Consider the following 26,313-nt stretch of genomic DNA (forward strand, 5'->3'; position numbering starts at 1 on the left):
ACCAGAACCAGTAAAGCCATTTTAAAATGTAGATCTGTAATTTTTATTAAACGGTTGATCATAATGAGGAAATCAACAATGCTGAGGTTCACAACTGGCAAAGCTGTCATAACAAACCCTTACACAATGGTACATGAACATACCCAAGTGTTTTCAAAGCCTTTTAATAGGTGAAAGGCCATATTTTATGGTTTCAGGTTCTAGTTTGTTTGCCAAAGAATTTCATATAATTCCCTAAACAGACTAAAAATCTTAATTTTCAGACAAATATCTTGTTACAGTGCACATGCTTACACTGATTTAGTGAATTGATGACAAATATGTTGCTCCATTTAGGCTATATTTGAGATCTCTGACACTTTGTCTGCAAATCATGTTATTTACAGTAAATTTTTAATTTGTATCAGTTAAATAGTAGCATAAATGTACCCTGGCAGATTGCTGTGCTGTTGGATACCTCTCAGATAACATTATATTGTATTTACACATACAAAAAAAATTAGCACCCTGTTTAATTTAGGTGAATTTATGAATTCAGTAATTAAGATATTGAATCTCAGTAAGATCTTTTCTACAACTGTAATTTATTTAACTACTTTTGAGACCGACTGCATGAAGGGTTCGTTAACATAGAATGTAATACTTTTGATTGTCACAAGTTCAGCGTTTTTATGCCAAACAAAGGTTGTCTGATTATATGTAGGCTACGTTTTATTTAAATAAATGTAGATTTCTTAAAGCTCAAGCTGTTTTCTTTAAACATTTTAATACTTAAAGCAGCTAAAATGCCTTAAATGTCATACTCTGAAAATATATTGATTAATTATAATTAATTTAATTAGTTTGTTATTTGAAGGGGTTTGATAAAGGTTAAAAATACCCTGATTGCGCATTCTGAACGCATTGTGAACCGAACGAAACACTGATCCTCCGGTCACCTGACTGGAAGTGTGAGGCTTTTCAACACGCAGACTCAATTAACTGTGTTTTCAATGAAGATATTTTAAATTTTAACAGATTATTTAGTAGTTTACTGAAGTGACTTATATAACCGGTAAGTATCGCCAAATAATTATTTCAATTTGATAGTCGTGACAGGGGTAAACGCGGCTCATTCAGACATCAAAAGCGCATTTAACCCCATCGCATCACGTAACGTTAAACGTATCACGATTAAAAATTATGTGTTCAGTCTTTTAGACACGATTAAAAGCAGGAAACCTTTTATCTGCTGATGACTCGTGACTCGTCATTTTTATGGAATGAAATGCAGAAGTGTGGATTTGCTCAACCTTGAAAAGACCTCTGTAATGTATTTGACAGGTTTTGGTTGAATGTGACTTGACTCTTATGTTTAAGGACCCTCTCCGTGATCATTTGAGCAGTCATGACCGAGTTCTGGTTGATCTCTGCTCCTGGAGAGAAGACCTGCCTGCAGACATGGGACAAGATGAACATGGCCACAGCCCAGACCAACATGTCCACTAACCACAAGTTCAACATCCCTGAACTGAAAGTAAATGACTCCTTATTTTCTATTTCAGTTATAGCACTGGTTTATTTTCAACACATTTTCTATTTGTCTGATGAGTTTTGGGGGTGTTTCTCAACAGGTGGGAACTCTGGATGTCCTTGTTGGGCTGTCAGATGAGCTTGCCAAATTGGACTCTTTCGTAGAGAGGTTTCATGTCTACGTTTGACTTTTTAATGTTTAGTTTCAAAATTGATACATTTGATTTTTTTATATTGTTATATATATCGATCATTATCAGTTACACACAGAGTCATAGTTCCTATAATTCCCTTAGGCTTCTAGTTTTAGGCTTCTGTCATGTTAAAGTTCTCTAAATATATTTAAATGTATATGTGCTGCTGTTATTTATTTATTGGTGTTATTTTCCAGCGTAGTGAGGAAAGTGGCCCAGTACATGGCTGATGTGTTAGAGGACAGTCGGGATAAAGTTCAGGAGAATCTTTTGGCCAATGGAGGCAAGTGAACTTAAAATCCTCAATACATACTAACCACAATATTGATGGCAAACAATACTACTCTTAATTATTATCACAATCACAGAAACATTTAACAGGTAATGTCAAATGATCATTTATATAACATTGTCAAAGAAGAATACATGTAATCTTTCATAGTCTAGTCAGTCATATTCGAATGTCCTAGTATATTACCTTATTTTATATTTCTAATGAATAACTCTTTCCATACAGTTGATCTGGTCACATATGTTACACGGTTCCACTGGGATATGGCCAAGTATCCAATCAAACAGTCCCTTAAGAACATCTCAGAGATCATGTCCAAGGTGAGGCATGTTCAAATATTTTGTCAGTGTTTATAATATAAGGAGATTTAATTTTCTGTAAAATGTTTTGGTTCTCTGTTCTTAGCAAGTGAGTCAGATTGACAATGATCTCAAAGCCAGAGCTTCAGCTTATAATAGCCTAAAAGGGAACCTTCAGAGTCTGGAGAGAAAGAATGTGTAAGTGGGAGGAGTTTCATATTCTTAACTTATTTAAAAATGCATTAATCATTTTAAGTGAGCTTAAATAATTACATGTCTTGTCCACTAGAGGGAGTCTTATGACTAGGAGTTTGGCTGATATAGTCAAGAGGGATGATTTTGTTCTAGACTCGGAATACCTTACTACTCTACTTGTAGTTGTTCCAAAGTAAGTCAAGCTGGAGTATTTGTGCTTTTTTTGGTATTTTGTGCTTTTAAAATGTTTCTTCGTTGGATTAAAAATTGTCAATATTTACTTGCCCTCATGTTTTTCCAAACCTGTGTGACTTACTTTACTCTGTGGAATGCAAAAGAAGATATTTTAAATTCTGTCAGTAAGGAAACCGTTTCAGTTCCCACTGACTTTTTCAATTTTTCCGAGTTTTTGTCTATACTATGGAAGAAACATTTTTTCTTACCAACAATATTAAGAATATCTTCATTTGTATTTCGCACAAGGTGTGAGTAAACGATGACAGTTTTCATTTTTGCGTGAACTATCTCTATAACTTGGAATGAACACATTTTGTTTTATTATACTTGTTGTTACCTTTGCAAAACTCATTTTTGTCCATTTTATGGCCTAAAAAGGACTAGTTATCCTGACTGGCAGAAGACATATGAAACTCTTTCTGAAATGGTGGTTCCAAGATCCACAAAGTGAGTAAATTTCAGTAATGATCTAAAGGATAGAATTATGAACTTTGTGTTGCCTTTATTTAAATCTTGACATTACGCTTTGCTTTTGGTGGACATGTAAACTTGGCAGACTGTATCTATGGAAACCATGCCCTTCTGTTATTGCTGTTACACACAGTAATACAGGCATTACATATATATGCTTTGCGCATGTGCACTCCTTTTATGTGCTCTATTAATCAGAAGCAATCAGCTCTGCAAGAATCATGATGAAGACCAAGGAACATTTCAAGGAGATTCAACAACACAGAGAACAAATTTCATTCAGTGCAAAGAACAGTTCCAAGACTTTGAATAGATGTCATTAAAAAAAGATTACAAAACATGAAACTGTGAACCGTAAACCTGACCAGAATTGTCTGTTCAGTGCTTTAAAGAAAATGAATAAAAGGTCTATGGCAGAAACTCTGCGAGTGGAAAAAACTATTTGTACACTTAATGAGACAGAAGTTTGAAATTGAGAAATAGCTACCTAAGTTATGCTTTTTATAAATCATCTGTTGATAAGTGGCAGCATGTGGCTTTAAAGACCTCATGTTGTAATGGAATTCATGCTTGTAATATTCAAAGCTTTTATATGTGTTTTATCCAGTTGAATGAGGGAAAATGTTGCTCTGTGATGTGATAGTGAATGACCTTTTCATCTGCTCTTCTGTTAGGCTTGTAGTTGAAGACCAAGACAGTGGGTTGTTTAGTGTTACACTCTTCAGGAAGGCTATTGATGACTTCAAACACAAAGCAAGAGAAAGCAAGTAAGTCCTTGAAGCTTTACAGTCTGTAGTTGTTATTTTGTCAAATGCAGCTGAAAATCAGTTTGAAACCATCCTGTAGTCTCAAATCCTTAAGTGTATTTGGATGTCAGATTTGCAAATACTAGGTGGGATTATTTTGATAATTCTTTCAGAATTCTTTGGTAGAAAGTCTAAAATAATGTAAAAGAAAAGTAAATACACACTATCGTTGAGAAGGACTGTTTAGATTTTTTTAAAGAAGTCTCCTATGCTCATCAAGGCTGCATTTATTTGATCAAAAATATAATAAAAACAGCAATATTGTGAAATATATTATTACAGTTTAAAATAAGTCTTCTGTTTTAATATACTTTAAAATATAATTTATTCCTGTGGTGGCAAAGCTGAATTTTCATCAGTCATTACTCCTTCAGAAATCATTCTAATACGCTGACTTATCACTGTTGAAAATAGTTGTGCTTCTTAATATTTTTTTGTGATACTTTTTTCAGGATTCTTTGATGAATAAAAACGTATTTTAAAAAAAATAAAGAAATTTTCTTATTAAAAAAATACTTTACATTAACTTTTATTTTTATTTTAGTTCTGTAGACAGTTTTGTCCCATATTCAAGAATCAGTGTAAATATACAGTGCCCTCAATAAGTATAGGAACAGTGAAGACAAAATTGCTCTGTTGGCTGTGGAGTCAAGACATTTGCAAATATGATTAAAAAATGAATATGAGACAAAACTACAGAATGTTACATTTTATTATTAGCCGTTTCAACACATACATATTTTACCAAATAAAAAGAACAGCACTTTTAGAGTTCATCCCACTCATTGATATGAGCATAAGTATTGGAACAGCTGAACATAAGGCAGATATAAAAGATTAAAAGCTATTATTTAGTTGCAGATCCCTTGCTTAAAATCACAGCATGAGTCTGTGACCCATAGACATCACCAGACTCTTGGTCTCATCCTTTGAAATACTTTTCCCAGCCTTTAATGCAGCCAATTCCAATTGTTGCTTGTTTTGGGAAGTTTCTGCCTTTACTCTCCTCTTCAGCTGGTGAAATTCATGTTCAATCAGTTTTAAATCTGGAGATTGACGGGCAATCTAAGACTTTCCATTTCTTTGCCCTTATAAATTCCTTGACTGAACTGGCAGGGTGTTTTGGGTCATTGTCCTGATGCAATATGAAGCACTTCCCAATGAATCTGGTGGCATTTTCTTGAATATTGGTAGGCAAGATGGTTTTGTACCCTTCCAAATTCATTCTGCTACTGTCATCATACATTAAGTCATCAGTAAAGTTGACAGGGCCTGTTCCAGAGGCAGCCATGCATGCCCATGCCATGACACCACCTCCACCATGCTTTGCAGATGAGGCTGTATGCTTGGGATCATTGCAGTTCCCTTTTTTCCTGCACATTTGTGCTTTCCCATCACTTAGATAAAGGTTCATCTTTGTCTCATCGGTCCATAAACTTACTTACTCCTCTTCGTCCCCTGTGGCAGAGGTCCCCAACCACCGGGTTGCGACCCACTACTGGGCCGTGGAAGAATTCCTACCGGGTCGCGGGAACATTCTGGGGAAAATGTGTATAGATATATAACGCTCGGTCATTGTGCGTAAATGATTGCTCTAATTATTCTGTATTTTCGTTGTATGCGATTGATATGGAGTAGCAATTTGATGATTTCATGTTAAATTAGTAAATAAAATATTGCTCTGATCTGTCATATAGGCTATTAGGGCAGAAACGGATTTCAGTTGATCTGTGATATACGGACCAGGTCCAGACCCCACCGTTCAGCATGTGATTCGCAGATTAATTTGCCAATTTACACATTCAAGCTATTTAAAACCACAAGAAGAAGAAACTAAACAGAACTCAATTCGTTACTTGCACGCTGTACTCGCACACACCCGAAGCCCGCACAAGCACATAGACGTGTTTCAGACTGTGCGGCATACCGAGTTATTCCTCTTTCATGTTTCCCTGCATTTAACATACGTATGCATAGTTATGCTTGTGAACGATAGTTTTCTAACGCTGCATTAACAGCGCATATTCTCTAAGAGACTAATCTACTTCAACATATGCTGATAACAGTATAAATGAATAGACCTGTTTTAAAGAAGACTTGTTTTAATATCTTTAGATGCCCCGCTGTCCTTACTGATAAGACTGCCCAGACAGGTGAAATCTTCCACAAACTCAAATGGCTCAACATTAACAAGTATAGGTGCTGTGGGGACGGAGTTGACACACATCACTTGTGTTTTGGAAGTATTGACACTGAGCCCAACTTCTCTAGCAAAGTTGTTCAGCCTATCAGTCTTAACCTGCATGTCATACTGGTTGGTTGATAGGAGAGCAAGATCGTCAGCGAAGTCAAGATCTTCCAGCTGGGAGAACAGAGTCCACTGGATGCCTCTGGGTCTGTCTGCTGTGGTGTTGGTTGTTATCCAGTCTATGGCGACCAGGAAGAGGATAGGGGAGATAATCAGTCCATAAACACAGTTCCAAAACTCTTCTGGCTCCCCTTTGAGCTTTTTTTACAAACTCTAATCTTGTCTTTCTATTTTTGGTGCTGGTCAGAGGTTTTCATCTTGCTGTGTAGCATCTGTAATTCTGTGTCAAAGTCTCCTGAGGACAGTGGATTGTCAGAGCATCACCCCAGCTTTCTGGAAGTTGTTGGTGATTTTACAGACACTTCTTTTTAGGGTTCATTTTCACAGCTTTTATGATTTGTCTGTCATCAACTACTGTTGTTTTCTCAGCTGATCAGGTAGTTGTTGGTTGCTGGTGGGGATGCAGCCCGATACTAAACGCCGATACCACACAGCATGTGATAAGTGCCATATTCAGACAAAAAAACACGACAACAGGCAGCAGAATGGAGTTATTAGAGATTAAGGATGTCTACGAAGCAGATGTATGCAATGAATAATGTTAAACATTCAGTATTAATGCCTTTATAGCTGATGTGCGCGTGCTGAAAAGCAAAGCGCTGAGTAGATTGAGCGCGCGCCGGCGCAGATGCGCAAGATTGTCGAGTGAATATTCTTTTCTCACAGACATCACTGGAAAGTTTGTAGTTCGGTCGGATATGTCAAAAACAAGTAAGCAAAACAATGCACAAGTTAATGGTAGGGAGAGAGAGATAGAGCACGCGCGCACTTCTGTTGTGTGATCTTTATTGATGTTCGCTCACATAGCACGCATCATTTGGTTTAAAACTAAATCGTATATATATAAGACAATTTATAGTGTGTAAGAAAATTAACTCTTATTTTGATTTTGCTTTTAGGAAGTTGAATCGTAGGGATTCGATATTGATTTGGTTAATTGATATTAATCAAAACGTGTCATTTATACTTTATTAACGACTCGTCCAGCGAGCATTAAACCAGTATATCTTAGCAATTCTGTTTATTTCGTGGCCACGATAATAATACAGAATTGATTTGGATACATTTTGAGCGCAGGTAGCATTCTCTGGGCAAAGTTTTGACTTGAATATTACACAACAGAAGACAAAAGATTTCTTTATAAATTAATCAAAGTTTATTTGCTAATCTACAATAAAATACTACACAAAACACACATATACAGGAATGCAATTTGAAGAAAGTTAAAGTATAGCACTATTTGCTATTTCCAAGGGGTCTACCAGGGGCAGATCACGAGCAGAGAACCTTACTATCTTTACTTTTAAAGATTAAGAAAAACCAGCTCAGTGAGATATGAAGATAGTTTGTTACTTGTTCTTAGTTGTTTCGTTCCATTCCTGGTTGAGGGAACCCCGCGACTGCTGATTGGCTGCTGTAATCGTAGTTGCGTGACGCGTTTCAAGGGATGCCCCTCCGGTGGTAGGTTGGCTTCTCTGTGACGTGATGACGCTCTTAGGAAGTCTGTTTAGAGTTCTTACGGCTTCAGGTGTTAAAGTTTCATTGGTCAGAACTTTTTTCAGAACGATTTTTCAAAACGACAATAAAACTCATTCAAGTCGTCTGCCAGGTGTTGATTCTCCTGTGCTGGGGGATGGTGACTTGTAACTGGTGATACACTGAAGCAGGATCACTGGAAGATAATTTTTTCCTTAGCTTGTCAGAATAATTCCTCTTTGCCACTCTGATCTCCTTTTCCAGATTGTGAGTCAAAATGGGAGGTGTCCGGAGGTCATGAGAATGTCACTTTGGGTGTGTATCTGTAAAACTTCAATGCTCAGTCTCGTCGTAAAACAGTCTTCCCTTGTTGATCGCATCACTGAATTAATGCGTTAATGGTCAGGAGATTCCGGGAGAGTCTGTCGCTGGAACATTTCCAGATACAACGTTCTTTGTACTGTTGTTTATTCGATTTTATTTACGGCAAGCCAGTCAGGAACCACATTGAAGTTCTGCTCTTTAAATACAGCCAGATGTTCTCTTCAAATCTATCATTGTTTTTATGGGTCTCATGAGGTGATAAGCAGAACATGCCAGGAAACTCAATTGCACGCGGTGCTGTTCATTTATTAATTTTACGACTTGCAGATAATGGAAGGGGAAGTTCCTTAGGAATGTGCTCTCCTGCAATAATTTTTTGTGTGTCCTTCTCCACAAGGCATTACAAGGGGCATTCACTATAAACATAATTTATTTTCAACCTTAAGCATACACGACTTTCTGGCGAAATTGAAACTAGCAGCCTGTGTGAAATGCGCTAGGCTGTACTTGTCCCTCTCACCAGTACAAATACTTGCGCGTTTTGCTTGCTTCGTGAGAGTTTCTGCATTATATGAGTGGCTTTGGAATATAAATCGCAGCATGTTTCAGATGAAAAGAAAAACGCAACTTCTATTTCTGAAAACATCACAGTTAGGAGATTTATAACGAGTGGTTCCCTGCATTATAACAGCAAAATGCGTGATTACAGTTCTAAGCCACTGCAATGGAGCAGCTCTAATTCTATTAAATTAAAGATGATGTACCATAGAGCAAGAAAAATTAACAGTGAAAGTAACAAACTTGAAAAATACATTTTAATGTGCATAATTGTGAAAATAACCGAAGGATATACAGTCAAACCAAAAATTATTCAGTGGACCAAATGTAATTTTTTATTTTTTACTAGTGGGTGCAGGACACTATAGTTCATTTAAGTAAGTGAGGATAGCAAAATAAAGTAAACTTTGACATATTATATCCAAAAATTCTTTATTCAGTGGACTACCAATAAAATTTATACAAATTTGGAACCAAAAATTATTCAGACCGAGTCTGGGAAGAAACTGAATTTCAGGTTTGCATGAACCTGGTTGACCGCATGCCCAGGAGACTACAGGCTGTCATTAAGTCTAAGGGTTGCCCGACAAAGTATTGATAGTTGTGTAAATATTGTCATACTAACAGCTGTCTGAATAATTTTGGTTAATTGTAATCCATCACATTTATATCACAGTTATCTGACATTATCAAGCTGAATTTGTTTTGACACAGTTTAACTCTGAGTTCTTGTCATATTTTATTACCATAAACTATAGCGAATGAACTGTGATAATGTGAGAAATGTTGAAGGTGTCTGAATAAATTTTAGTTTGACTGTATATTTGATAAATGAAGTTAACCAATTAACATTATACATCCTCTTTTGGTTTCTGTACCCAATATTTAAAAAAATTACAAATGCAATGAAAATATCGGTATCGGTACTCTGTATCGACAAGTACCAAAATAAAAGTATCGGTATCGGGCGAGTACTGGAAAAAGTGGTATCGGTGCATCCCTAGTTGCTGGTGGTTTCCAAACTCTTGATTTCTCCATGCCCTTTGTTTTTGCTATAGCTCTAATTGACTTCCTCTTTTCTTTTAGCATCCAAATTGCTTGCTTTTCTCTCAAAGTCAGCTCCCTCATCTTCATCCTGGTTTGTGTGTGTCATCATCGAATGCAAGATTCAGAATGCAGAAGTAATGGATATAACTGATACGACACATTCCCTGCTTTTAATATCTGAAGAATTAATGCAACAGGACACAGCTGATCACTTAGAAAGACCTGTGAGGCAACTCTTCCAATACTTATACTCACATCAGATAGAGGGATGAAACTCTAAAAGTGCTGAACTTCTTAGCTGGTAAAACATCTATGTGTTGAAACGGCTAATAATAAAATGTGACATTCTGTAGTTTTGTCTCATATTCATCTTTTAATCATGTTTGTAAATGTCTTGACTCTACAGCCAACAGAGCAATTTTGTCTTTACTGTTCCAATACTTTTGGAGGGCACTGTATTTTCAGATTATGAATAACATACTGTTGTAAGGCTGTTATAATGAATCCCAATGTGTTTGAGTGTCACTCCGTTTTTGATGTTCACTGATGCCATCATGTCTTTCAGCTGAATCAGAGGAAAGCTGACCCTGTGTTACTGATTTTTTTTTTTCAGGTTCATGGTGCGTGATTTTGAGTACAATGAAGAGGAGATGAAAGCAGACAAAGAGGAGATGACTCGCCTCTCCACTGACAAGAAAAAGCAATTTGTATGCATGCAGCTGTCTAAATTTTATTCTCTATTGAACATTATAAAATCCTCCACAATGATGTTGATGAGTAACCTCAAAACTCATCAACCTCACAGCCAGCTTGAGAGGCCCTGGGCCTTGATTAGTTTTCATTTGAAGTAATAAGAAAGAGGAAAAAAAAGAAAGGTAATGATAACAACGGTCAATCTGCTTCTGCACCTCAGGGTCCTTTGGTGCGTTGGCTTAAAGTAAACTTCAGTGAAGCTTTCATCGCATGGATGCACATCAAGGCACTCCGGGTTTTTACAGAGTCAGTCTTGAGGTACAGTGTATACAGATCTGTTTAAAGCGTATGAATCTATTTCATATGTAGATTGTCTGATGTAAGACCTGCATATTTGTATTGAACAGGTATGGGCTGCCAGTCAATTTCCAGGCCATGCTGCTTCAGCCAAACAAGAAGAATGTAAAGAAACTGAGGGAAGTTCTGCAGGACCTTTACAAACATTTGGACAGCAGTGCTAATGTTATTGATGTGAGCTATTATTAAGTCTATTTTGTTTTTGAAAGACGTCTCATGTGGTCACCAAGGCTGCATATATTTGATCATAAATACAGTAAAGTAAATGGTAATAATGTAAAATATTGATACAATTGAACTGGTTTCTATTCAGCTTTGCCATCAAGAATACATTACATTTTTAAAAATATTAAATATTTAAATATGCTATTTATTCCTGTGATGGCAAAGCTGATTTTTCAGCATCACTCCAATCTTCAGTGTCACATGATCCTTCAGAAATCATTCTAATATGCTGATTTGCTGCTCAAAAAAACAAAAACAAAAAAATCTTATATTTTTATCAATGTTGAAAAACTGTTTTTGTGATATACAGTTTGGGGTAAATGATAATAAAAAAAAACATTCAGAAAGGATGCCTTAAATTAATCAAAAGTGACAGAAAAGACATTTAAAATTTACTAAAGACGTTTACAAAATAATTTTGTCAAATAAATGCTGTTTGTTTGAACTGTCTATTCATCAAAATATTCTGAAAAATGTTTCAGTTTCAACAAGAATATTAAGCAGCATTATTAATAGTAAAAATGATTAATAATAAGTATCGCTTAAAAAAACATAGCTTTTTTTTCAATTTATATGTTTACTATTGAAATGTTGTTGTATGCATTTGTCAATTTTATTTAATTTCTGTTTTCTTAAATGTGTGTGTATATAGAGTATTTACAGAGTTTTAACTTTTAGTTTGTTACCTTTTCTTATTTGTAAGTCGCTTTGGATAAAAGTAAAGTAAATAATAATTGTGCACCAATAATAACTGATTAAACTAAAGGTTTAGTTCACCCCCAACACCTCAAAATGGCAATTCTGTCAACATTTACTCAACCTCAAGCTGTTGAAACAGTTGCTGGCTGCCATTGGCTTCCACAGTATGGAGAAAAAAAATACAATTAAAGTAAATGGGACCAGCAATTGTTCGTTATGCACATTTGTCAAAATACCTTCTGTTCAACAGAAGAGAGAAACTCATACAGGTTTGGAACAGCTTGAGGGCGAGTAAATGATCAAATTACCAAAATCAGCATATTAGAATAAATTCTGAAGAATCGTGTGACAAAGACTGGAGTGATGGCTGTTGAAAATTCACGACTGTAATAATATTTCACAATATTACTGTATTGTTGATCAAATAAATGCAGCTTTTGGTGAGCATAATAAACTGGCCTAATTGAAGATATCACTATATCACAGCTGATTTGTTCATTTTTGTTGTTTTAGGCATCTATGGACATCCCGGGTCTGAATCTCAGCCAGCAAGAGTACTATCCGTATGTTTACTACAAGCTCGACTGCAACCTCCTTGACTTCAAATAGAATTCAAATTACAATGCACCATTCCATCCTGCACCCAATAATTTATTAAACACTGACTGTTTATCTTTACTTTTTTTTTTTTTACTTCTCTGTTAGTACCTTCCTCTCACTGCCTCATTCCTTTATCATTCCTGTAGATCACTATTTCAAATAAGAGGTCTAAGAATCTCACCATCTATGTTTGTTTAATTTGTTTACAAATGAAGGATTTTCAGGGGTTTTGAAATCTGTCCTTCGAGGGCATGTGTGGTCCAACACTGAACACTTGTCTTTCGCTGAGCCCATAATGGCTGTGCATTCTGTTGACGGTTACTCTGTGCCATGTGCGGGTAATGCAGTGATTATGTTTAATTGTGTTGTTGAGAAACCCTATGTGTGTGTTTGTCTGTGTTTGTGCTTCTGCTGTGAGATTAAATGTATTAATATTTTTACTGGAAAAGGTGAAATACATGATCATATGCTGAATGTAAAGACCAATCAAAGTCAATAAAATTATAGCACATACTTTTGTTTATTTTGTTTTGTTGTCACTTGTCAGGAGTGAGGAACTTATTCATATTATTATATATGTGACCCTGGACCACAAAAAAAAAAACATGAAAGCGGAATATATAATAATCCTACATTTGTTAGGATATGACAGTATTTGGCTGAGATACAACTATTTGAAAATCAAAATAATTATATAATCGCCTTTAAAATTGTCCAAATGAAGTCCTTATCAATGCATATTACTAATCAAAAATTAAGTTTTGATATATTTATGGCAGGAAATTTACAAAATATCTTCATGGAACATGATCTTTACAATAATATCCTAATGAGTTTTGGCATAAAAGAAAAAATTATAATTTTGACCTATAAAATGTATTGTTGGCTATTTCTACAAATATACCCACGCTACTTATGACTGGTTTTGTGGTCCAGGGTCATATATGCACTGATTCTGCTGAAATATTAGAAGGAAATAACTCATAAATATCACTGCACCACTGTACAGTAATACAAGGGCACTTTTATAAAACAGTAAGTCAAGGGCAAATTAGGATTTCCAGAAATATTTTAATTCATGTGTTTTCATTTAGGTTTCATAGTTTTTATTTAATGACTCTTTTAAATTAATCTTTTTAATTATAAAATGTCAAGTGGTACTAACATATTTTATATCTACAAAAGATAGCCTACTGACATAAATATATTGGCCTAGTAATGACGATCAAAAATAGCTTGGTTACACCACACTGACAGATTTATAATTTATGAAAAATCTTGTATAAAATTGGAAAATACAAACTCTCATCATCACCCCTGGGTGTAGCCTACTAAATGTCAAGTGGTGTAACATCAGCCAGAAAGTAGCCTAAAATATTTTAGATCTACAAAATATAGCCTACTGACGTAAATATACAGGGCTCAGGCATTCACCGTGATGAGACTCACGCATTTCAACCAGTTCACACGCTGAGAAGGAATAACTTGTCCCGCTATATGTACAATAATAGACGAGGGAAGTTCCTGGCAACCATTCATGGCTGTCTCGAGTTATACGGAGTTAAATGACACTTACCAGCCAATCAGAAATTAGGATGTTGTTGTTTCCGTTTAAATTACGCGATTCTGCCGCAAACGCGTTTGTTACTAAGCAACATGGACGCGCGCGCACGCGCTCAATCGTTCAATCTTTCCATTGATGTATGGTTTGTTATGATCAGACAATATTTGGCACAACTATTTGAAAATCTGGAATCTGAGGGTGCAAAAAAATCTTATATATTGAGAAAATCGCCTTTAAAGATGTCCAAATGAAGTTCTTAGCCATGCATATTACAAATCAAAAATGAATTTGAGATACATTTATGGTAAGACATTTTCAAAATATCTTCATGGAGCATGATCTTTACTTAATATCCTAATGATTTTTGGCATAATTTTTTTTTCTATAATTTTGACCCATATAATGTATTTTTGGCTATTGCTACAAATATACCCAGGTGACTTAAGACTGGTTTTGTGGTCCAGGGTCACACATGTGAGAGGGATAGAGGGTGTATATGAGTAGGTAAGAGTGTTATGTATTATTTTTAAAAAGGGTCATTAAAAAAATGCACATTCAATTAGAGTTCATTTTATGTCATAAAAGTCAGTGCACTATATATTTATTAGTGCACTGATTCTTACAATATAAAATTAATGTTGACTGAATTATTACACTCATCTCACCGACTCATACACACACACTTCATCCCTTCAACATAACTCTGTGTTTGTGACAAATTATCTTTGTATTATTCTATATGAATGGAAAGATCACATAAGGATTGTCATGTTTGTTTGTCATGTTTTACAGCATTCTACACATTTTTGGTCCTAGCCTGATTCAGAGCAGTTCTGCTGTGATGAGGGGGTGCCTTGAAAGTCCATGCCATGTTTCTGTGAATAATCTTAACAAGGCAAGGAATCTCTCTATGTAGCTTATGTATGTATTTGTACTGCATTTAAAGAACTGTTTATCTGATCATTCAGCTGTTCATTTATGATAGTTGGAACATATCTCTTATAGAACATATATTTTTTTGTAAAATTTTAAATTGAATTATTTTTGTAAAATAATAAATAAAAAAACACCTAATGAAGCAAGGGATGTCTGTTTATTCATCTTTAAATATAGGACCTGGACACACTTCATATGAAGTTTTGTTGATGAACAAGGCCTGAATGTCAATGCTATATTACTTGTTATAATCTATCAAAGCAAGCAATCTCTATTTAGCATATGTAGGTGTACGTTTTGTATTTGTGGAAAATACAAAACGAGCACTCTCATCATCACTCCTGGGTGTGTGTTTGTGGTTTATAATATATAAATATAAAAGTTTGCATGTGATCACGTTTTTGGTGCTAAAACATGCCACTAAAACGTAAACGTATTCCTCTGTCGTTTGTTTTGGTGCAAATCGCCTCTCCACAGTATCTCAATAAACCGATGACGTAAAGGATGACAAATCTCAAGTTTGGCAAATGCACGAGGGCACTCATTCATTCACAGCTGCGCGTGGGACCGGAGCATAACCGCGCGCGCTCGTCTGCATCAGTTATTAGCGCATGCAGCGCTCCATCTTATTTCAATGGGCTGCGGTGGGAGTCGAGCAGATGCTATTGAACCGCGATATCATGAGAGCTGGACCAGAGAAACCGAATCGACGTGGCTTACTAATACTGAAGCTGAAATCCCCAACGGCGTGACTTCTAAGAACCGCGTCGTGCGTGGAGAATCTAGCCATCTTATTAAAGCCAATTCAAAACTATCAGGTATATGCTGTTTTTGGTAAAAGTAACAGGGTTATAATATGTATACACATACGGTTGAAAATACAGTCTATCTGATTTAACTGGAAAAGTCTGCAGCTTTAAGATGCTGAGGTTTTTCTCTAAATTAAAATCAAAGTTTGTTTGGCTTTATTATTCTCTTTTGAAATGTCATTTAGTCTTAAAATAGTTTTTAATTTAGGCAAAAAAAAGCTTTTTGTGACATTGTCACTTCCTCCTCAGGTAGAGGTATGGAGGCCAGATCCTGTGGAGACAGAGGCAGACAGATGGTTAATGCAGGAACTCAATGTGGAAAGCAGGTTTTGACTTCCAGCACCTGCACAAACCCTAGAAAAACATCCTGCAGTCATGAGGTTTCAGTCATTGAATAAAAAACTAACAGCTATTTATGAAATATTTTACACATTCAAAGGTCTCATAATATGCATAATCCTTCAAACTTCAGGGTTTTGACAATGTAGCCTAAAGATAAAGCAGACTGAAAGAACAGCAGTGTATGTTTAAATAACATTGCTTTGCGTTTGATATATGGTGATAGCTTATTTGTGTTTTACAGCAGATAAGTGACTCAAAGCAGACAACGCACAGGGAGGAAGCTACTCATTCTGAAGGGGTTTCATCTAATGCTGCATCTAACCCAGGGGAGCCATGAGGGGAAAACAACCCCATCTTTGTCTGATGAGGAGGATACGCTTTGAAACCCAGAGGAGTTCAGCGATGTGGTTTATGGGTTATATAAGCCATAAGCTGTAAAGAGAAATAGAGCTTCACAAGAGATGATATCTTATTAATGCACACTTAGCCTATAGAAATATGCTTTGCTTTAGTTTGTTGCAGAAATGTGTTAAAAAGATGCATCTGATCATTAGCTTGGCAAATATAGATTTTAGTCAACCCTGATATCCTCACAGGAGTTACTGAGCAAAGCACATTCATAATGTTAATAAATTCAAGTTCATAAAAAAAAAAAAATCACATTCATAATGTTGCACAACGGAGTTATCGCTCGCAATTAATAATAGCTCTTAGAATTTGACTGTGCAATTTGAATGCTAACATATTTTAAAAGACAAGGCTATTGAATATCTTTGTCATGCTTAAATACTTGTAAAAAAAAAAAAACAACAACAATTCTAATTGATTGGTTGGTTAATATTATGGCCTTCTTAATGATTTTATTTATGTTTTTTTGTTAAGTCCATTCTTGTAGATATGCATTTAGGCTACTGCAAATTGCAAAGTATTTTTGGTATGTGTCTACTGCTTTGTTTAATATGGACAGCAAAGTGCTGTAAAATCTCTGGAACCACTAGATGGAGCAGTTTATCTTACATTTCAATTGCACGGGCAACTGAGACATTACCCGTGCATAATTATGCTGCATCACAAAATAGACATTAAGAATAGACATACAGTCTAAAAGAGTGAGTACTGTTTTTATAGAAATGTTTAACTTATTCCAAAACTATGTAAATAAATGTCAAGTACAAAGAGCAATGTTGTTACCTCTAGCAACATGTATGAGGCAACATTGTTTTTGTGTGAATATTTCAATTCTGCTGTCCAGCATAAAAATTATGCCATCCCTTATCATCCTCATTTCACAACAATTGAAATTCAAAATGGTAAACATGTAGGAAATGTTTTTTATGGTTCATAACAGCAAAAAAATACCAAACATAGAAAGGAATTAGCACAGTTTACTCTGAAAACATATCTGGCACATAGGCACCTTCTCACTCCAGGGCCAGAGGCTGCAAATTTGTACGTGCAGAGCATCTGCTGCATGAAATGTGATCTTATTATGTATTGTCAATGTCCAGGAAAATAAATAAATAGATAAAAAAATGGGACATATTTAAATCTCTACTGATTTTGCAATATGCTATTTGTTGTTCTGGAAATGAGCTATATAAATAACTGTTACAACCACCCCTGTGTGGTTAGACACGATTTTGACATACAGAAAAAAAGCTTGTATATTATACAGCACAGTGCATCCGGAAAGTATTCACAGGGCTTCGCTTTTCCCACATGTTGTTATGTTACAGCAGGGTTCCTCAAATCTTACCCTGGAGGTCCAATCTTAGGGTCATTGTCCTGTTAGAAGGTGAACCTTCTGTCCAGACTAAGGTTCTGAATACTCTGGACTAGGTTTTCATTAAGGCTATCTCATCTCAATCTTTTGGTGCACTGAGCTTTTCTTCTACTGTGATGAGTCCTTCAGTCCCTGCCACTGAAAAACAGCCCCACAGCATGAGGTTGCTACCAGCACACTTTACTTTTGGGATGGTACTCTGCAGGTGATGAGCAGAGCTGGTTTCCCTCAGACACGATGCTTGGAACTGAGGTTCATCACACCAGATAATCTTGTTTCTCAGAGTCTGAGGGTTCGTTCTGTGCTTTATTTGCAAATTCCAAGTGTGTTTTCATGTATCTTCACTGAGGAGAGGATTGAGTTTGGCCACACCACCATAAAGCCCAGATCGGTGGGGTGTTGCAGTGATGTTTGTCCTTCTGTAGGTTTCTCCCATCTGCATATATGATCGTGGAGCTCAACTAGAGGGACCAACTGATTCTTGGTCACCGGTCTAGATAAGGCCCTTCTCCATCAATTGCTCAGTTTGGTCAGGAGGCCAGCTCTAAGAAGAGTCCTGGGCTGCGTTTCCCAAAAGCATCGTAAGCTACGATCAATTTAGGCTTACAATGCTTTTGGGAAACGCAGCCCAGGTTGTTTCAAACTTCTTCCATTAAGGGTAACAGAGACTACATGCTTGTTAAAACCTTCAATGACTTTCCGGATGCACTGTACATTAACTTAAACAAAAGAACCAGCTGTTTAAGATTTTTACCAATTTAGTTTTATACTATCCATTACCAAGCAAATCAAATTATAAACCAGACATTTTGTTTTACTTTACCTCAAAGATTACGTAAATCCTTTTTTGCTTTTGCCATTTCAATTACTATAGCTGTCACTCATTGTTAATTGGTTGAGCAAATGGAGTCCCTGTGCCTTCATTAAATCCACAATTTAGTTTGCAATTTTGAGCTGTCTTGTTTTTTTATAGAGAAAAGGCAGGCTGGTACAGCAGCCTAATTATTTATGAATCAGCTTTAATTGGGCAATCTAAAACTAAATGTTAATCTATTTAAATTTAGCACAGGCCATTGGTACAAAGCCTCAGCCTACAGGGTTATTTCTCAATCATTTGACTGGCTCCAAGCGTATTTGCATACAAAATAATTTTACATTTAACGGGTTAACAGTTAAATTTCACAGTTAGATTTAAATGAAAAGTTTTCATCCAAATTTATGTCAAGATTTAACATATGTAGCCTACTTACATTACCTTTCAGATGAGGGAGCTTGTTGTTTTTTAAACATTAGACACTGTAAACAACTGTAGCGTTTTGGCTAATTCTAAAAGTTCTTTCATTATTATAAAATGTGGAAAAAGTCGTTTTAACAGCTTGTTTTGTGAAACACCTGGCTGAGGATGAGACTGACTCTGAGACCATGCGGAAAAGTCATCCGAGCGCCTCTCAGAGTCGAGCAGCAGCAGCGCGAGCTCAGAACTAGCGACACAGACAGCAGAGGAGGACACGCGCGCTGCTTCTAGATGACAGACCTAACGTAAACATACCTTTCCTGCCTCTTTATCGTCGTAACACAGTCTTTCCTGCTCTCGAGAAGCCTGGAGAAGAAGAATGACTGACGAAGAAATGCTAATCTCACCGTCGGCTCTCCAGGATCCCGGAGATGGAGCGAAACCTGAAGACATTAGTATGGATTGTACGGACGGGGAAGATGAATTGTGTCTGGAAGAGATTTTAACACTGTACAGTCAGCCCATCAATGAGGAGCAAGCCTGGGCCGTGTGTTATCAGTGTTGCAGGTGGTTAACTCAAAAACAGAGACGGAAAGAGACAGGTGGGAGTCCACCTGGACGGATTGCGGGTCCTGGAGATGTGAGGATCCGGAAGGACGGGACTGTGAAATTATATCAACAGAGCAGTCCAGGTAAACTGAATGTTTACGTTTCATGAGAAGTCAAAGTAAATGGCGTAGCATGAAGCCAGCTAAACAGCAATGGCATTGAGGCGCGTTATATTTACAACTGACATAAATATAAGCGAAATTATGATTAATGGAGGCCATTTCGAATTTTAGACAGATTTAGAGATGTAACGTGCCTACACCTCATTTCTAGCTTTACGCCGACTATGTTAATAAGTGTTTTATTCGAGAATTTAAATATATAATTGTATGTTTATCGTATGCTTTGATTTTACTAGCACTTCATGGTTTTAACCATTATTCAATGCAATACAAACCATTTACTCTCCATAATACCAGTTGTATCGTGGCGACCATCATGCCACTGTAAACAATAGGGGCATGTGATGGATTCATCCATAAGCACCTTCAGTCATGAGGGCAACAAAAGGGACCTGCTCTTTGGCCTAACACTCATCATGCATGCTTCTCATCTTGATTCAGCATATAGTCATGTTTATGTATTGTTCAGAATGCGCTATTTTTACACTGCCACCTTTGATAAATGTAGAGCATTTAATGTCTTAAATACAGCTCTGATGTTATATTCCCAATCATATTTAGTGCATTGGCTGTTCTAAGTGAATAATATTAAACCATCTTAAATTAAAATATACCATCAAATAACTGATTAAAATTATTTATTTTATATCAATATGAGAATGAATAGCAAGGCTTTGAATATAGATAATAACTGCCCCCCCACCCCAAGTCATCATTTCAAAAAATTAATTTAGAGAGTGGGATGTCTCAGACAGAACTAGTATAATTAAATTTGCAACCATTATCTCATTTGGGTTCCTTAGCCTCAGGCTTTGGGATTTGGCTTCCATCTCTGTTTCTCCTTTGGGAGTCAATCTGACTTCTGGTTATAAGTGTAATTATTGGGATGAATGTCTCAATCCTTTCATCTCCCTAACAAGGATTTAGACATGATAGTCAGTTATTTGAGCTCTTTTTGCTGTTTTATATAGCTAGTATCTTTATCTGAGATTTAATTTCCAAAGCACACATCCATAGGTTTCTTCTTGAAGTAATTTAGATCAAGATGGTCATAGTATAGCTATGCAGTTGATAGTCCATGACCCTCTTCATACAAACAAAAAAAGATATGTCTTCTGTTTCCTTATTAAGTATAGGAGTCTAATGCCAAATGTCAAGCAAGTGATTAGATCAGATGGTCCCTATCAGGCAGGAAAATCAATGCTTATGTAACATGGTCTGCTGAATTCTGCTCTCCTGAGGAAGTTTGCTGGCCTGGTAAATGTGGGTATGCGTTCAAATTACGCTGACTGACCAATGATATCAGACATGTGGGTAACTTGTGAACCTGCCAGTTTCAGTCGTGGTCTATCCCTGGCGAATAGATCTGTCCCTCAAACCAAGCAAAACAGTTAGAGAGTCTATTAGAGATTTGTGTAAATAAGGACCAACATCTGCCTCCAAGCTCCAGGCAATGCTTCAGTGATATTTATGTCTTCTTTTGATTCATAGTTGCTGCAACCCTGGAAATAGCATGTGTTCCAACTATGAAATATGAAAGTGTAAGCTCTGAAGCTCATGAGAAGCCTAAGATACAGGTTATTCTGAGATAGATAACGCTTTCACTTTCTATCCTACAAGGTATTGTGATTGCATCAAAAGCATCAGAATATTGCATTTGTCACACATGTTGTTGCTAGTATTTTCCATTAACAAATATTAATATACGAACATTAACATATTTAGTAATCCACTTGGTGGCTTTATTTAAAATTGTCTGATTAAGCTCAAAAATATGAATATTTATTAAAATAAATAAATACAGAGTCATTTTTAGCAGCATGGGTTTGCCCCTTTTCCTTTTTGTCCCAATTTTGGTTAGTTACTTTCCTATTGAGTCAACATCCTTGTGAATGGTAACAAGGTCACAATGTAAAGAATGAATTATTTCCAGCGATCTTCTTTAATTTTTATAGGAAGATAATATTACAATACTTGTCTGTTTTCATACAACAATGTAACTGCCATCTGTTTTGCACTAAAAGACAAAAGCACCTCTTCAAAAACACCTCTTTCGTGTCAGGATGGTGAAGGTTAGACTCTACAAGGATTCAGTTTCAGACGTCTTTGCACTTTGTCAGTTATATTCGAGTTTCAGTTGTTGAAAGTGGCCGTTGCAATGACACTGGGTTCATTCATTAGGGGGCAGAAATGAACTCTGGGTCTCAGCCAATCCCAGAGGAGGCTCTTTCTTTTAACACTGTAATATTATACCTCCAGTGCCACTGAAGGAAGGGCTAAAAGACAGACATTATGATTCTAACCCCAGTGTAGATGTTGTGTAGTTTAGGCTCAATGGGCACAAATAGCGTCTCTGTCTGCCTCTTATAGATTTGAGTTAAATATTTAATGTGAAGATTGTCTGAGGTGTGAACCCCTGGGTCCCTCAGGGTAATATAGAAATGGGGAGGGGGTTTGTCTTGGTCAATTTCCCTTCTATGAAATTTATTCATGGCTGCAACCCATACTGCACACTTCTCTGCTGTTAATTAATGGTGCTTGCTACGGTCAGCATCTCTGTTGTTATTGCATGATCATATGCATTAAAATTAAACGCCTATGTCGTCCCACATCATCTGTGCTTCGGAAATTAATGTTACCTCAAATCATGTGGCATGTTGAGGTGTGATATTTACTTTCTGATATTTGGTTGGAATGAAACATAAACAAAAAACCCTATAGACTTGTATTGAAAGATGGACCGAGTAATATTGTCTTGACTTGGACCAATAAAACCATTCAGCACATCCTATGAACCGTGTACCGATGCATTAGCAACCACCAGTTCTAGCCATAAAAGAGTGCGACAGTCAGGTTGTGAAGTAAAAATTTTATTTTCTCCATAACCAAATGTATTTTTTAAAATAATTACTTGTAAACCATTAAAGACAGACTTACACCGTGTCTACACCGGATGCGCAACACCGCAACAGCTAAAGTCTGTCTACACTGGACGCGACAAATTTGTGTCAATACGTCATAAATAGAATGCGGCAGCAGTTTACTGTCGGGGATTTGTCATGTCATGCAATCATAGAATCAAAACAAATCATGCCAAAAGAACTCTTTAGCCCTCACCTGCTCCCATGAAGCACTGTGAATGACTTGACTGCTAATCTCCCTACACTCTCAAGCCACTTAAATATTTGTGTATATGTGCATATTTTGCCAAAAAAATTCAAATATAGCTATTATTTCCAATAATCAACATCAATAGTTTTGTTTCTCCATATTTTGTAATTCGATTATATCATTTGTTGTTGTTCTTTCCTGCATTAAAGCCATTAAACTCAGTCTTGTATCTTGTACCTTTTGTATATTTTAAATACTTTTTAAATACATTTTTGCTTCAAATAAAAGCTTGTAATGTTTTGATTGACCTCATACAATAGAAATAAATACATAGGGAAAATACATAATACTGATGGAACCAAGGCCGCAGAAAAAGTACTGTTGCATTGTAAGTACATAACAACTTCAATTCAACAATCGCTATAGCAGCTCACTAACAGCAGACTAGAACACCTTAGCAACCACAATCTTAGCAACCTTAGCAAACAATCCTTGACACATTAACAACTGCCCAGAATTGGAAAAGTCTAGCTCTATATTGTCAAGTTCATTGATAAAGAGTAACTTATGTGAAAAATCAGTAGTTTGTGGTATGTGAATTTAAAACATTGAGTATAATAATGTATGTCTGATTTGTTTCTTTTTTCTCCTCCCCATTACAGATAAACACATCCCGCCCAGTTCATCAATAGAGGTGAGTCATCTTGTTCGCTTTTGTCGAGGTGCCAGACTGGTTTTTGACTTTTGAGAGAAGTGAGTCATTCTGTTGCTATATTTGGTTTTGGGCATCAGCTTGACAAGCCATCTTGAGGAAAAAGCTAGTTTTCATCTTAATATGTTTGGTTTCTGAAGGTTTCTAGATGCAGGTGTTTTTTTTTTTTTTTGCTGACGTTATCTGTGTCCATGGTGAGATTTAGGTGTGAGTGGTTTTCAGGAGTGTTTGCGTCGATGGCAACCTCATTGTCTTGATGGTATTCATTTAGCTGTTTGTTCTTTGTCGGTGTGACAACCATGTGGATCTCAGCCTGCCTCAAAGATTGAATGTTTTGGTCTCTAAAGCTCCCTACCACTTTGGGAAGTAGCCAGAGCTTTGCTGTAATCCATTTGGAAATAGTTTTCCCAAGCTTTTCAGCACCAAGAGATCTCCTGCTGTCTGACCCAAACAGAACAAGACATATTTACTGCCTTTTGATTTAGTAAATAAGAGAGTTCTATATAGGTGCTGTGTGTTACGCTAAAAATACGGAAGGTCTTTTGGCTAAATGTGATAGATTTTAAAATGCCTTCAGCAGTAACAGATGGGTCCACAGGAGGGGATGCGCACATGCAAGCATGCGCCCACACAGCAACACACACACCCAGACTCGCAAACAAAAAGAACACATGCACCTGTGCATGCATACATTCGGAGCCTTCTCTGAACGAGATTATCAACAGAGCACTAGATGCTAGACTCGTGACCGTGAATGGGAGGATATTCAAAGAGGAGAACAGCAGGGCCCTGCCTATTCTGCACACAAACACTATCTCTTCTCCTATCGAGTCGATACATAGCAAAGATAAGTCATTTTGTAAACATTCATGCGCCATGTGACAACTTTCGGTAATTTAATGTTCTTCAAGTTGAATGATGTCTGTTCCTTGCTGATGTATGTAATGTGAGCAATTCAAATCGGCCATAAATTCAGTCTTACTCTCCCTCATGTTGTTCAAAATTGTGTGACTTGTTTTCTTACGTGGAACACAAAAGGAGACATTTTGAATAATGTGTTGGTTGCTTTTTTCTATGCAATTTCCATTTCAAGCTTCAAAAATGAGATAAAAGTATCATAAAATGGTCCATATTCTGTGTCCACCGAAATCAAATGATAGTGTTGTGTGACAACCAGACTCCAATACTGATAATCTTAATAGAAAAGACGTAGTGGCTGACCGATATATCGGCCGATATCTGACACTTTTTCAAATGTTGGCATCGGCCGATAAATTTTCCTGTTTGGCCGATGCATTCAATAAAACACTTTTATTTTGACGGTGCTGAGCCTGAGCACACAGCGCTCACATTCTCCCTCTTGTTCGCTGTCGTTAACAGTTCTGTCTATGCGGATAGAAGTCTGTCTAATAATCAGACAGAACTGTTAAATAAAGGAATTAAAAGGTATACAAAAAAGTATTATAACTATTGCTTTTATATTATTAGTAAAAGCAAGGCAAACATTAGAATACTTTCTCGTTTGCCTTCAGCATTAAGCAAATGAGCATTTAATTTCACAAACCTTGCAGAATGTGGACAGGAGGAGAGTTCAGCTTCACTGGAGATGCATGATCGACAAACTTTAAACTCCTGATTTCAAATTACTCTGCGATTTATGCTTTTGCCCACTGCCATATTCATGTCATTTTCACTGTGTGCAGTATGTAAAATGAATGTTACCTTGGATTTATTAAAAAAAAAAAAAAAAAGATTCCCAATGCACACAAACATCCCAGAATACTCAGTGCCCTGTTAGTTACAGTGTTTACTTCCTTTTTAATTTTTTTATATCGGCTTTATATCGGCCACCCTGCTTTCCAAGATATCGGCATCGGCTATCAAAAAAACAATATCGGTCGACCACTAGAAAAGAGCAGCAATGATGGGTTGTATTGAATGATTCATTTGATTTGAAAACTTTGAACCAGTGTTGTTATTGCTAACTAAAACTACAACTAGAAAAATCATTTTCATTAATTGACAAGAAAATTAAAAATGTTGCTGTCACAACTATTGTTACTGAATTTAATCAAATATAAATAAAAGCTAAATAGAAATATTTTAAAAAGCTAATTAAAGAAAATTACTAAAATTAAAAAAAACTTTTATGTAAGAAATATGAATAAAAGCTAATTCAAAATGACAATGAACACTGTAATAGTAAATAATACTAAAATAGAATTGTATGATCTAATTATAAATTATTTGTTAACAAATTGGTTCCCGAGTTAAACAATTATCACTGGATAACAACAAATTTTTATAGCTTAAAAAGACTTTTATAATGTTTCTACTACATTTTTGAAGTTTTAAAACGTTAGTCCTCCTTCATTGTAATTGACCCTTTACAAAGACCCGTCTTTGCTATGTCCAACAAGCCACGCCACACATCATGTTCTCATGCAGTGATAAATACATTGCGGAGCAAAGAGAAAACTGACAACTTGCCAACAGACAAGACAGAGCAGGTTACTTCTGGTATGAAACAAAGTCTTAGCTTTCAAATTTTGTCTTTTTTTTTTTTTTTAATTTAAAGAAATTCAAACAATAAATACCGTTTTGTGGCTCTTTAATGTGTCGTGACAGATCGCTGTAGCGCCTCAGTTCAAGTAAATATGAATGAACATCAGAAGTCTTTTATTTTAAGAGTGTAAAGACATCAGCACACACCATTTTTCAAGTTCAAGTCTACCGAA

The 26,313-nt window shown here is 36.2% G+C and overlaps 3 protein-coding genes across 6 annotated transcripts in view; all 3 read left to right on the plus strand.

Moving 5' to 3' along the window:
* Window positions 1-898: 898 nt before the first annotated feature.
* LOC306885077 (V-type proton ATPase subunit C 1-B-like) lies at window positions 899-12,866 on the plus strand. Of its 3 annotated transcripts, none has more exons than XM_079441409.1 (13): window positions 899-1,054; window positions 1,360-1,516; window positions 1,614-1,681; window positions 1,904-1,989; window positions 2,224-2,318; window positions 2,404-2,495; window positions 2,587-2,685; window positions 3,108-3,176; window positions 3,875-3,967; window positions 10,393-10,486; window positions 10,693-10,790; window positions 10,880-11,003; window positions 12,267-12,866. In XM_079441409.1, exons 2-13 carry the CDS (start codon window positions 1,388-1,390, stop codon window positions 12,360-12,362), a joined length of 1,143 nt encoding a protein of 380 aa, XP_079297535.1. In that variant the 5' UTR covers window positions 899-1,054; window positions 1,360-1,387; the 3' UTR covers window positions 12,363-12,866. The 3 variants fall into 3 exon arrangements, with proteins under 3 accessions (XP_079297535.1, XP_079297536.1, XP_079297537.1); XM_079441410.1 differs by having other exon boundaries at window positions 925-1,054; window positions 1,324-1,516; XM_079441411.1 differs by lacking the exons at window positions 899-1,054; window positions 1,360-1,516 and having other exon boundaries at window positions 1,641-1,681; window positions 1,909-1,989.
* A 2,621-nt stretch (window positions 12,867-15,487) lies between these two features.
* LOC306885780 (uncharacterized protein) lies at window positions 15,488-16,341 on the plus strand (the record flags this gene model as incomplete). Its single annotated transcript, XM_079442573.1, has 3 exons — window positions 15,488-15,671; window positions 15,912-16,042; window positions 16,249-16,341. 3 exons carry the CDS (start codon window positions 15,488-15,490, stop codon window positions 16,339-16,341), a joined length of 408 nt encoding a protein of 135 aa, XP_079298699.1.
* Window positions 16,342-19,240: 2,899 nt separating this feature from the next.
* Window positions 19,241-26,313, plus strand: part of spire1a (spire-type actin nucleation factor 1a) — a 47,410-nt gene continuing 40,337 nt past the window's right edge. Inside the window, exons 1-2 of one of the 2 annotated variants that reach the window (XM_079441072.1) lie at window positions 19,241-19,713; window positions 23,526-23,557. In XM_079441072.1, the coding sequence (XP_079297198.1) occupies window positions 19,401-19,713; window positions 23,526-23,557 (345 nt within the window). In that variant the 5' untranslated portion in view covers window positions 19,241-19,400. The remainder of the gene's footprint in view (window positions 19,714-23,525; window positions 23,558-26,313) is intronic. The other variant, XM_079441071.1, reaches the window with a different exon arrangement.

The sequence above is a fragment of the Barbus barbus genome, assembly GCF_936440315.1.
Source record: "Barbus barbus genome assembly, chromosome: 19".
In the NCBI taxonomy this organism is placed as follows: domain Eukaryota; kingdom Metazoa; phylum Chordata; class Actinopteri; order Cypriniformes; family Cyprinidae; genus Barbus; species Barbus barbus.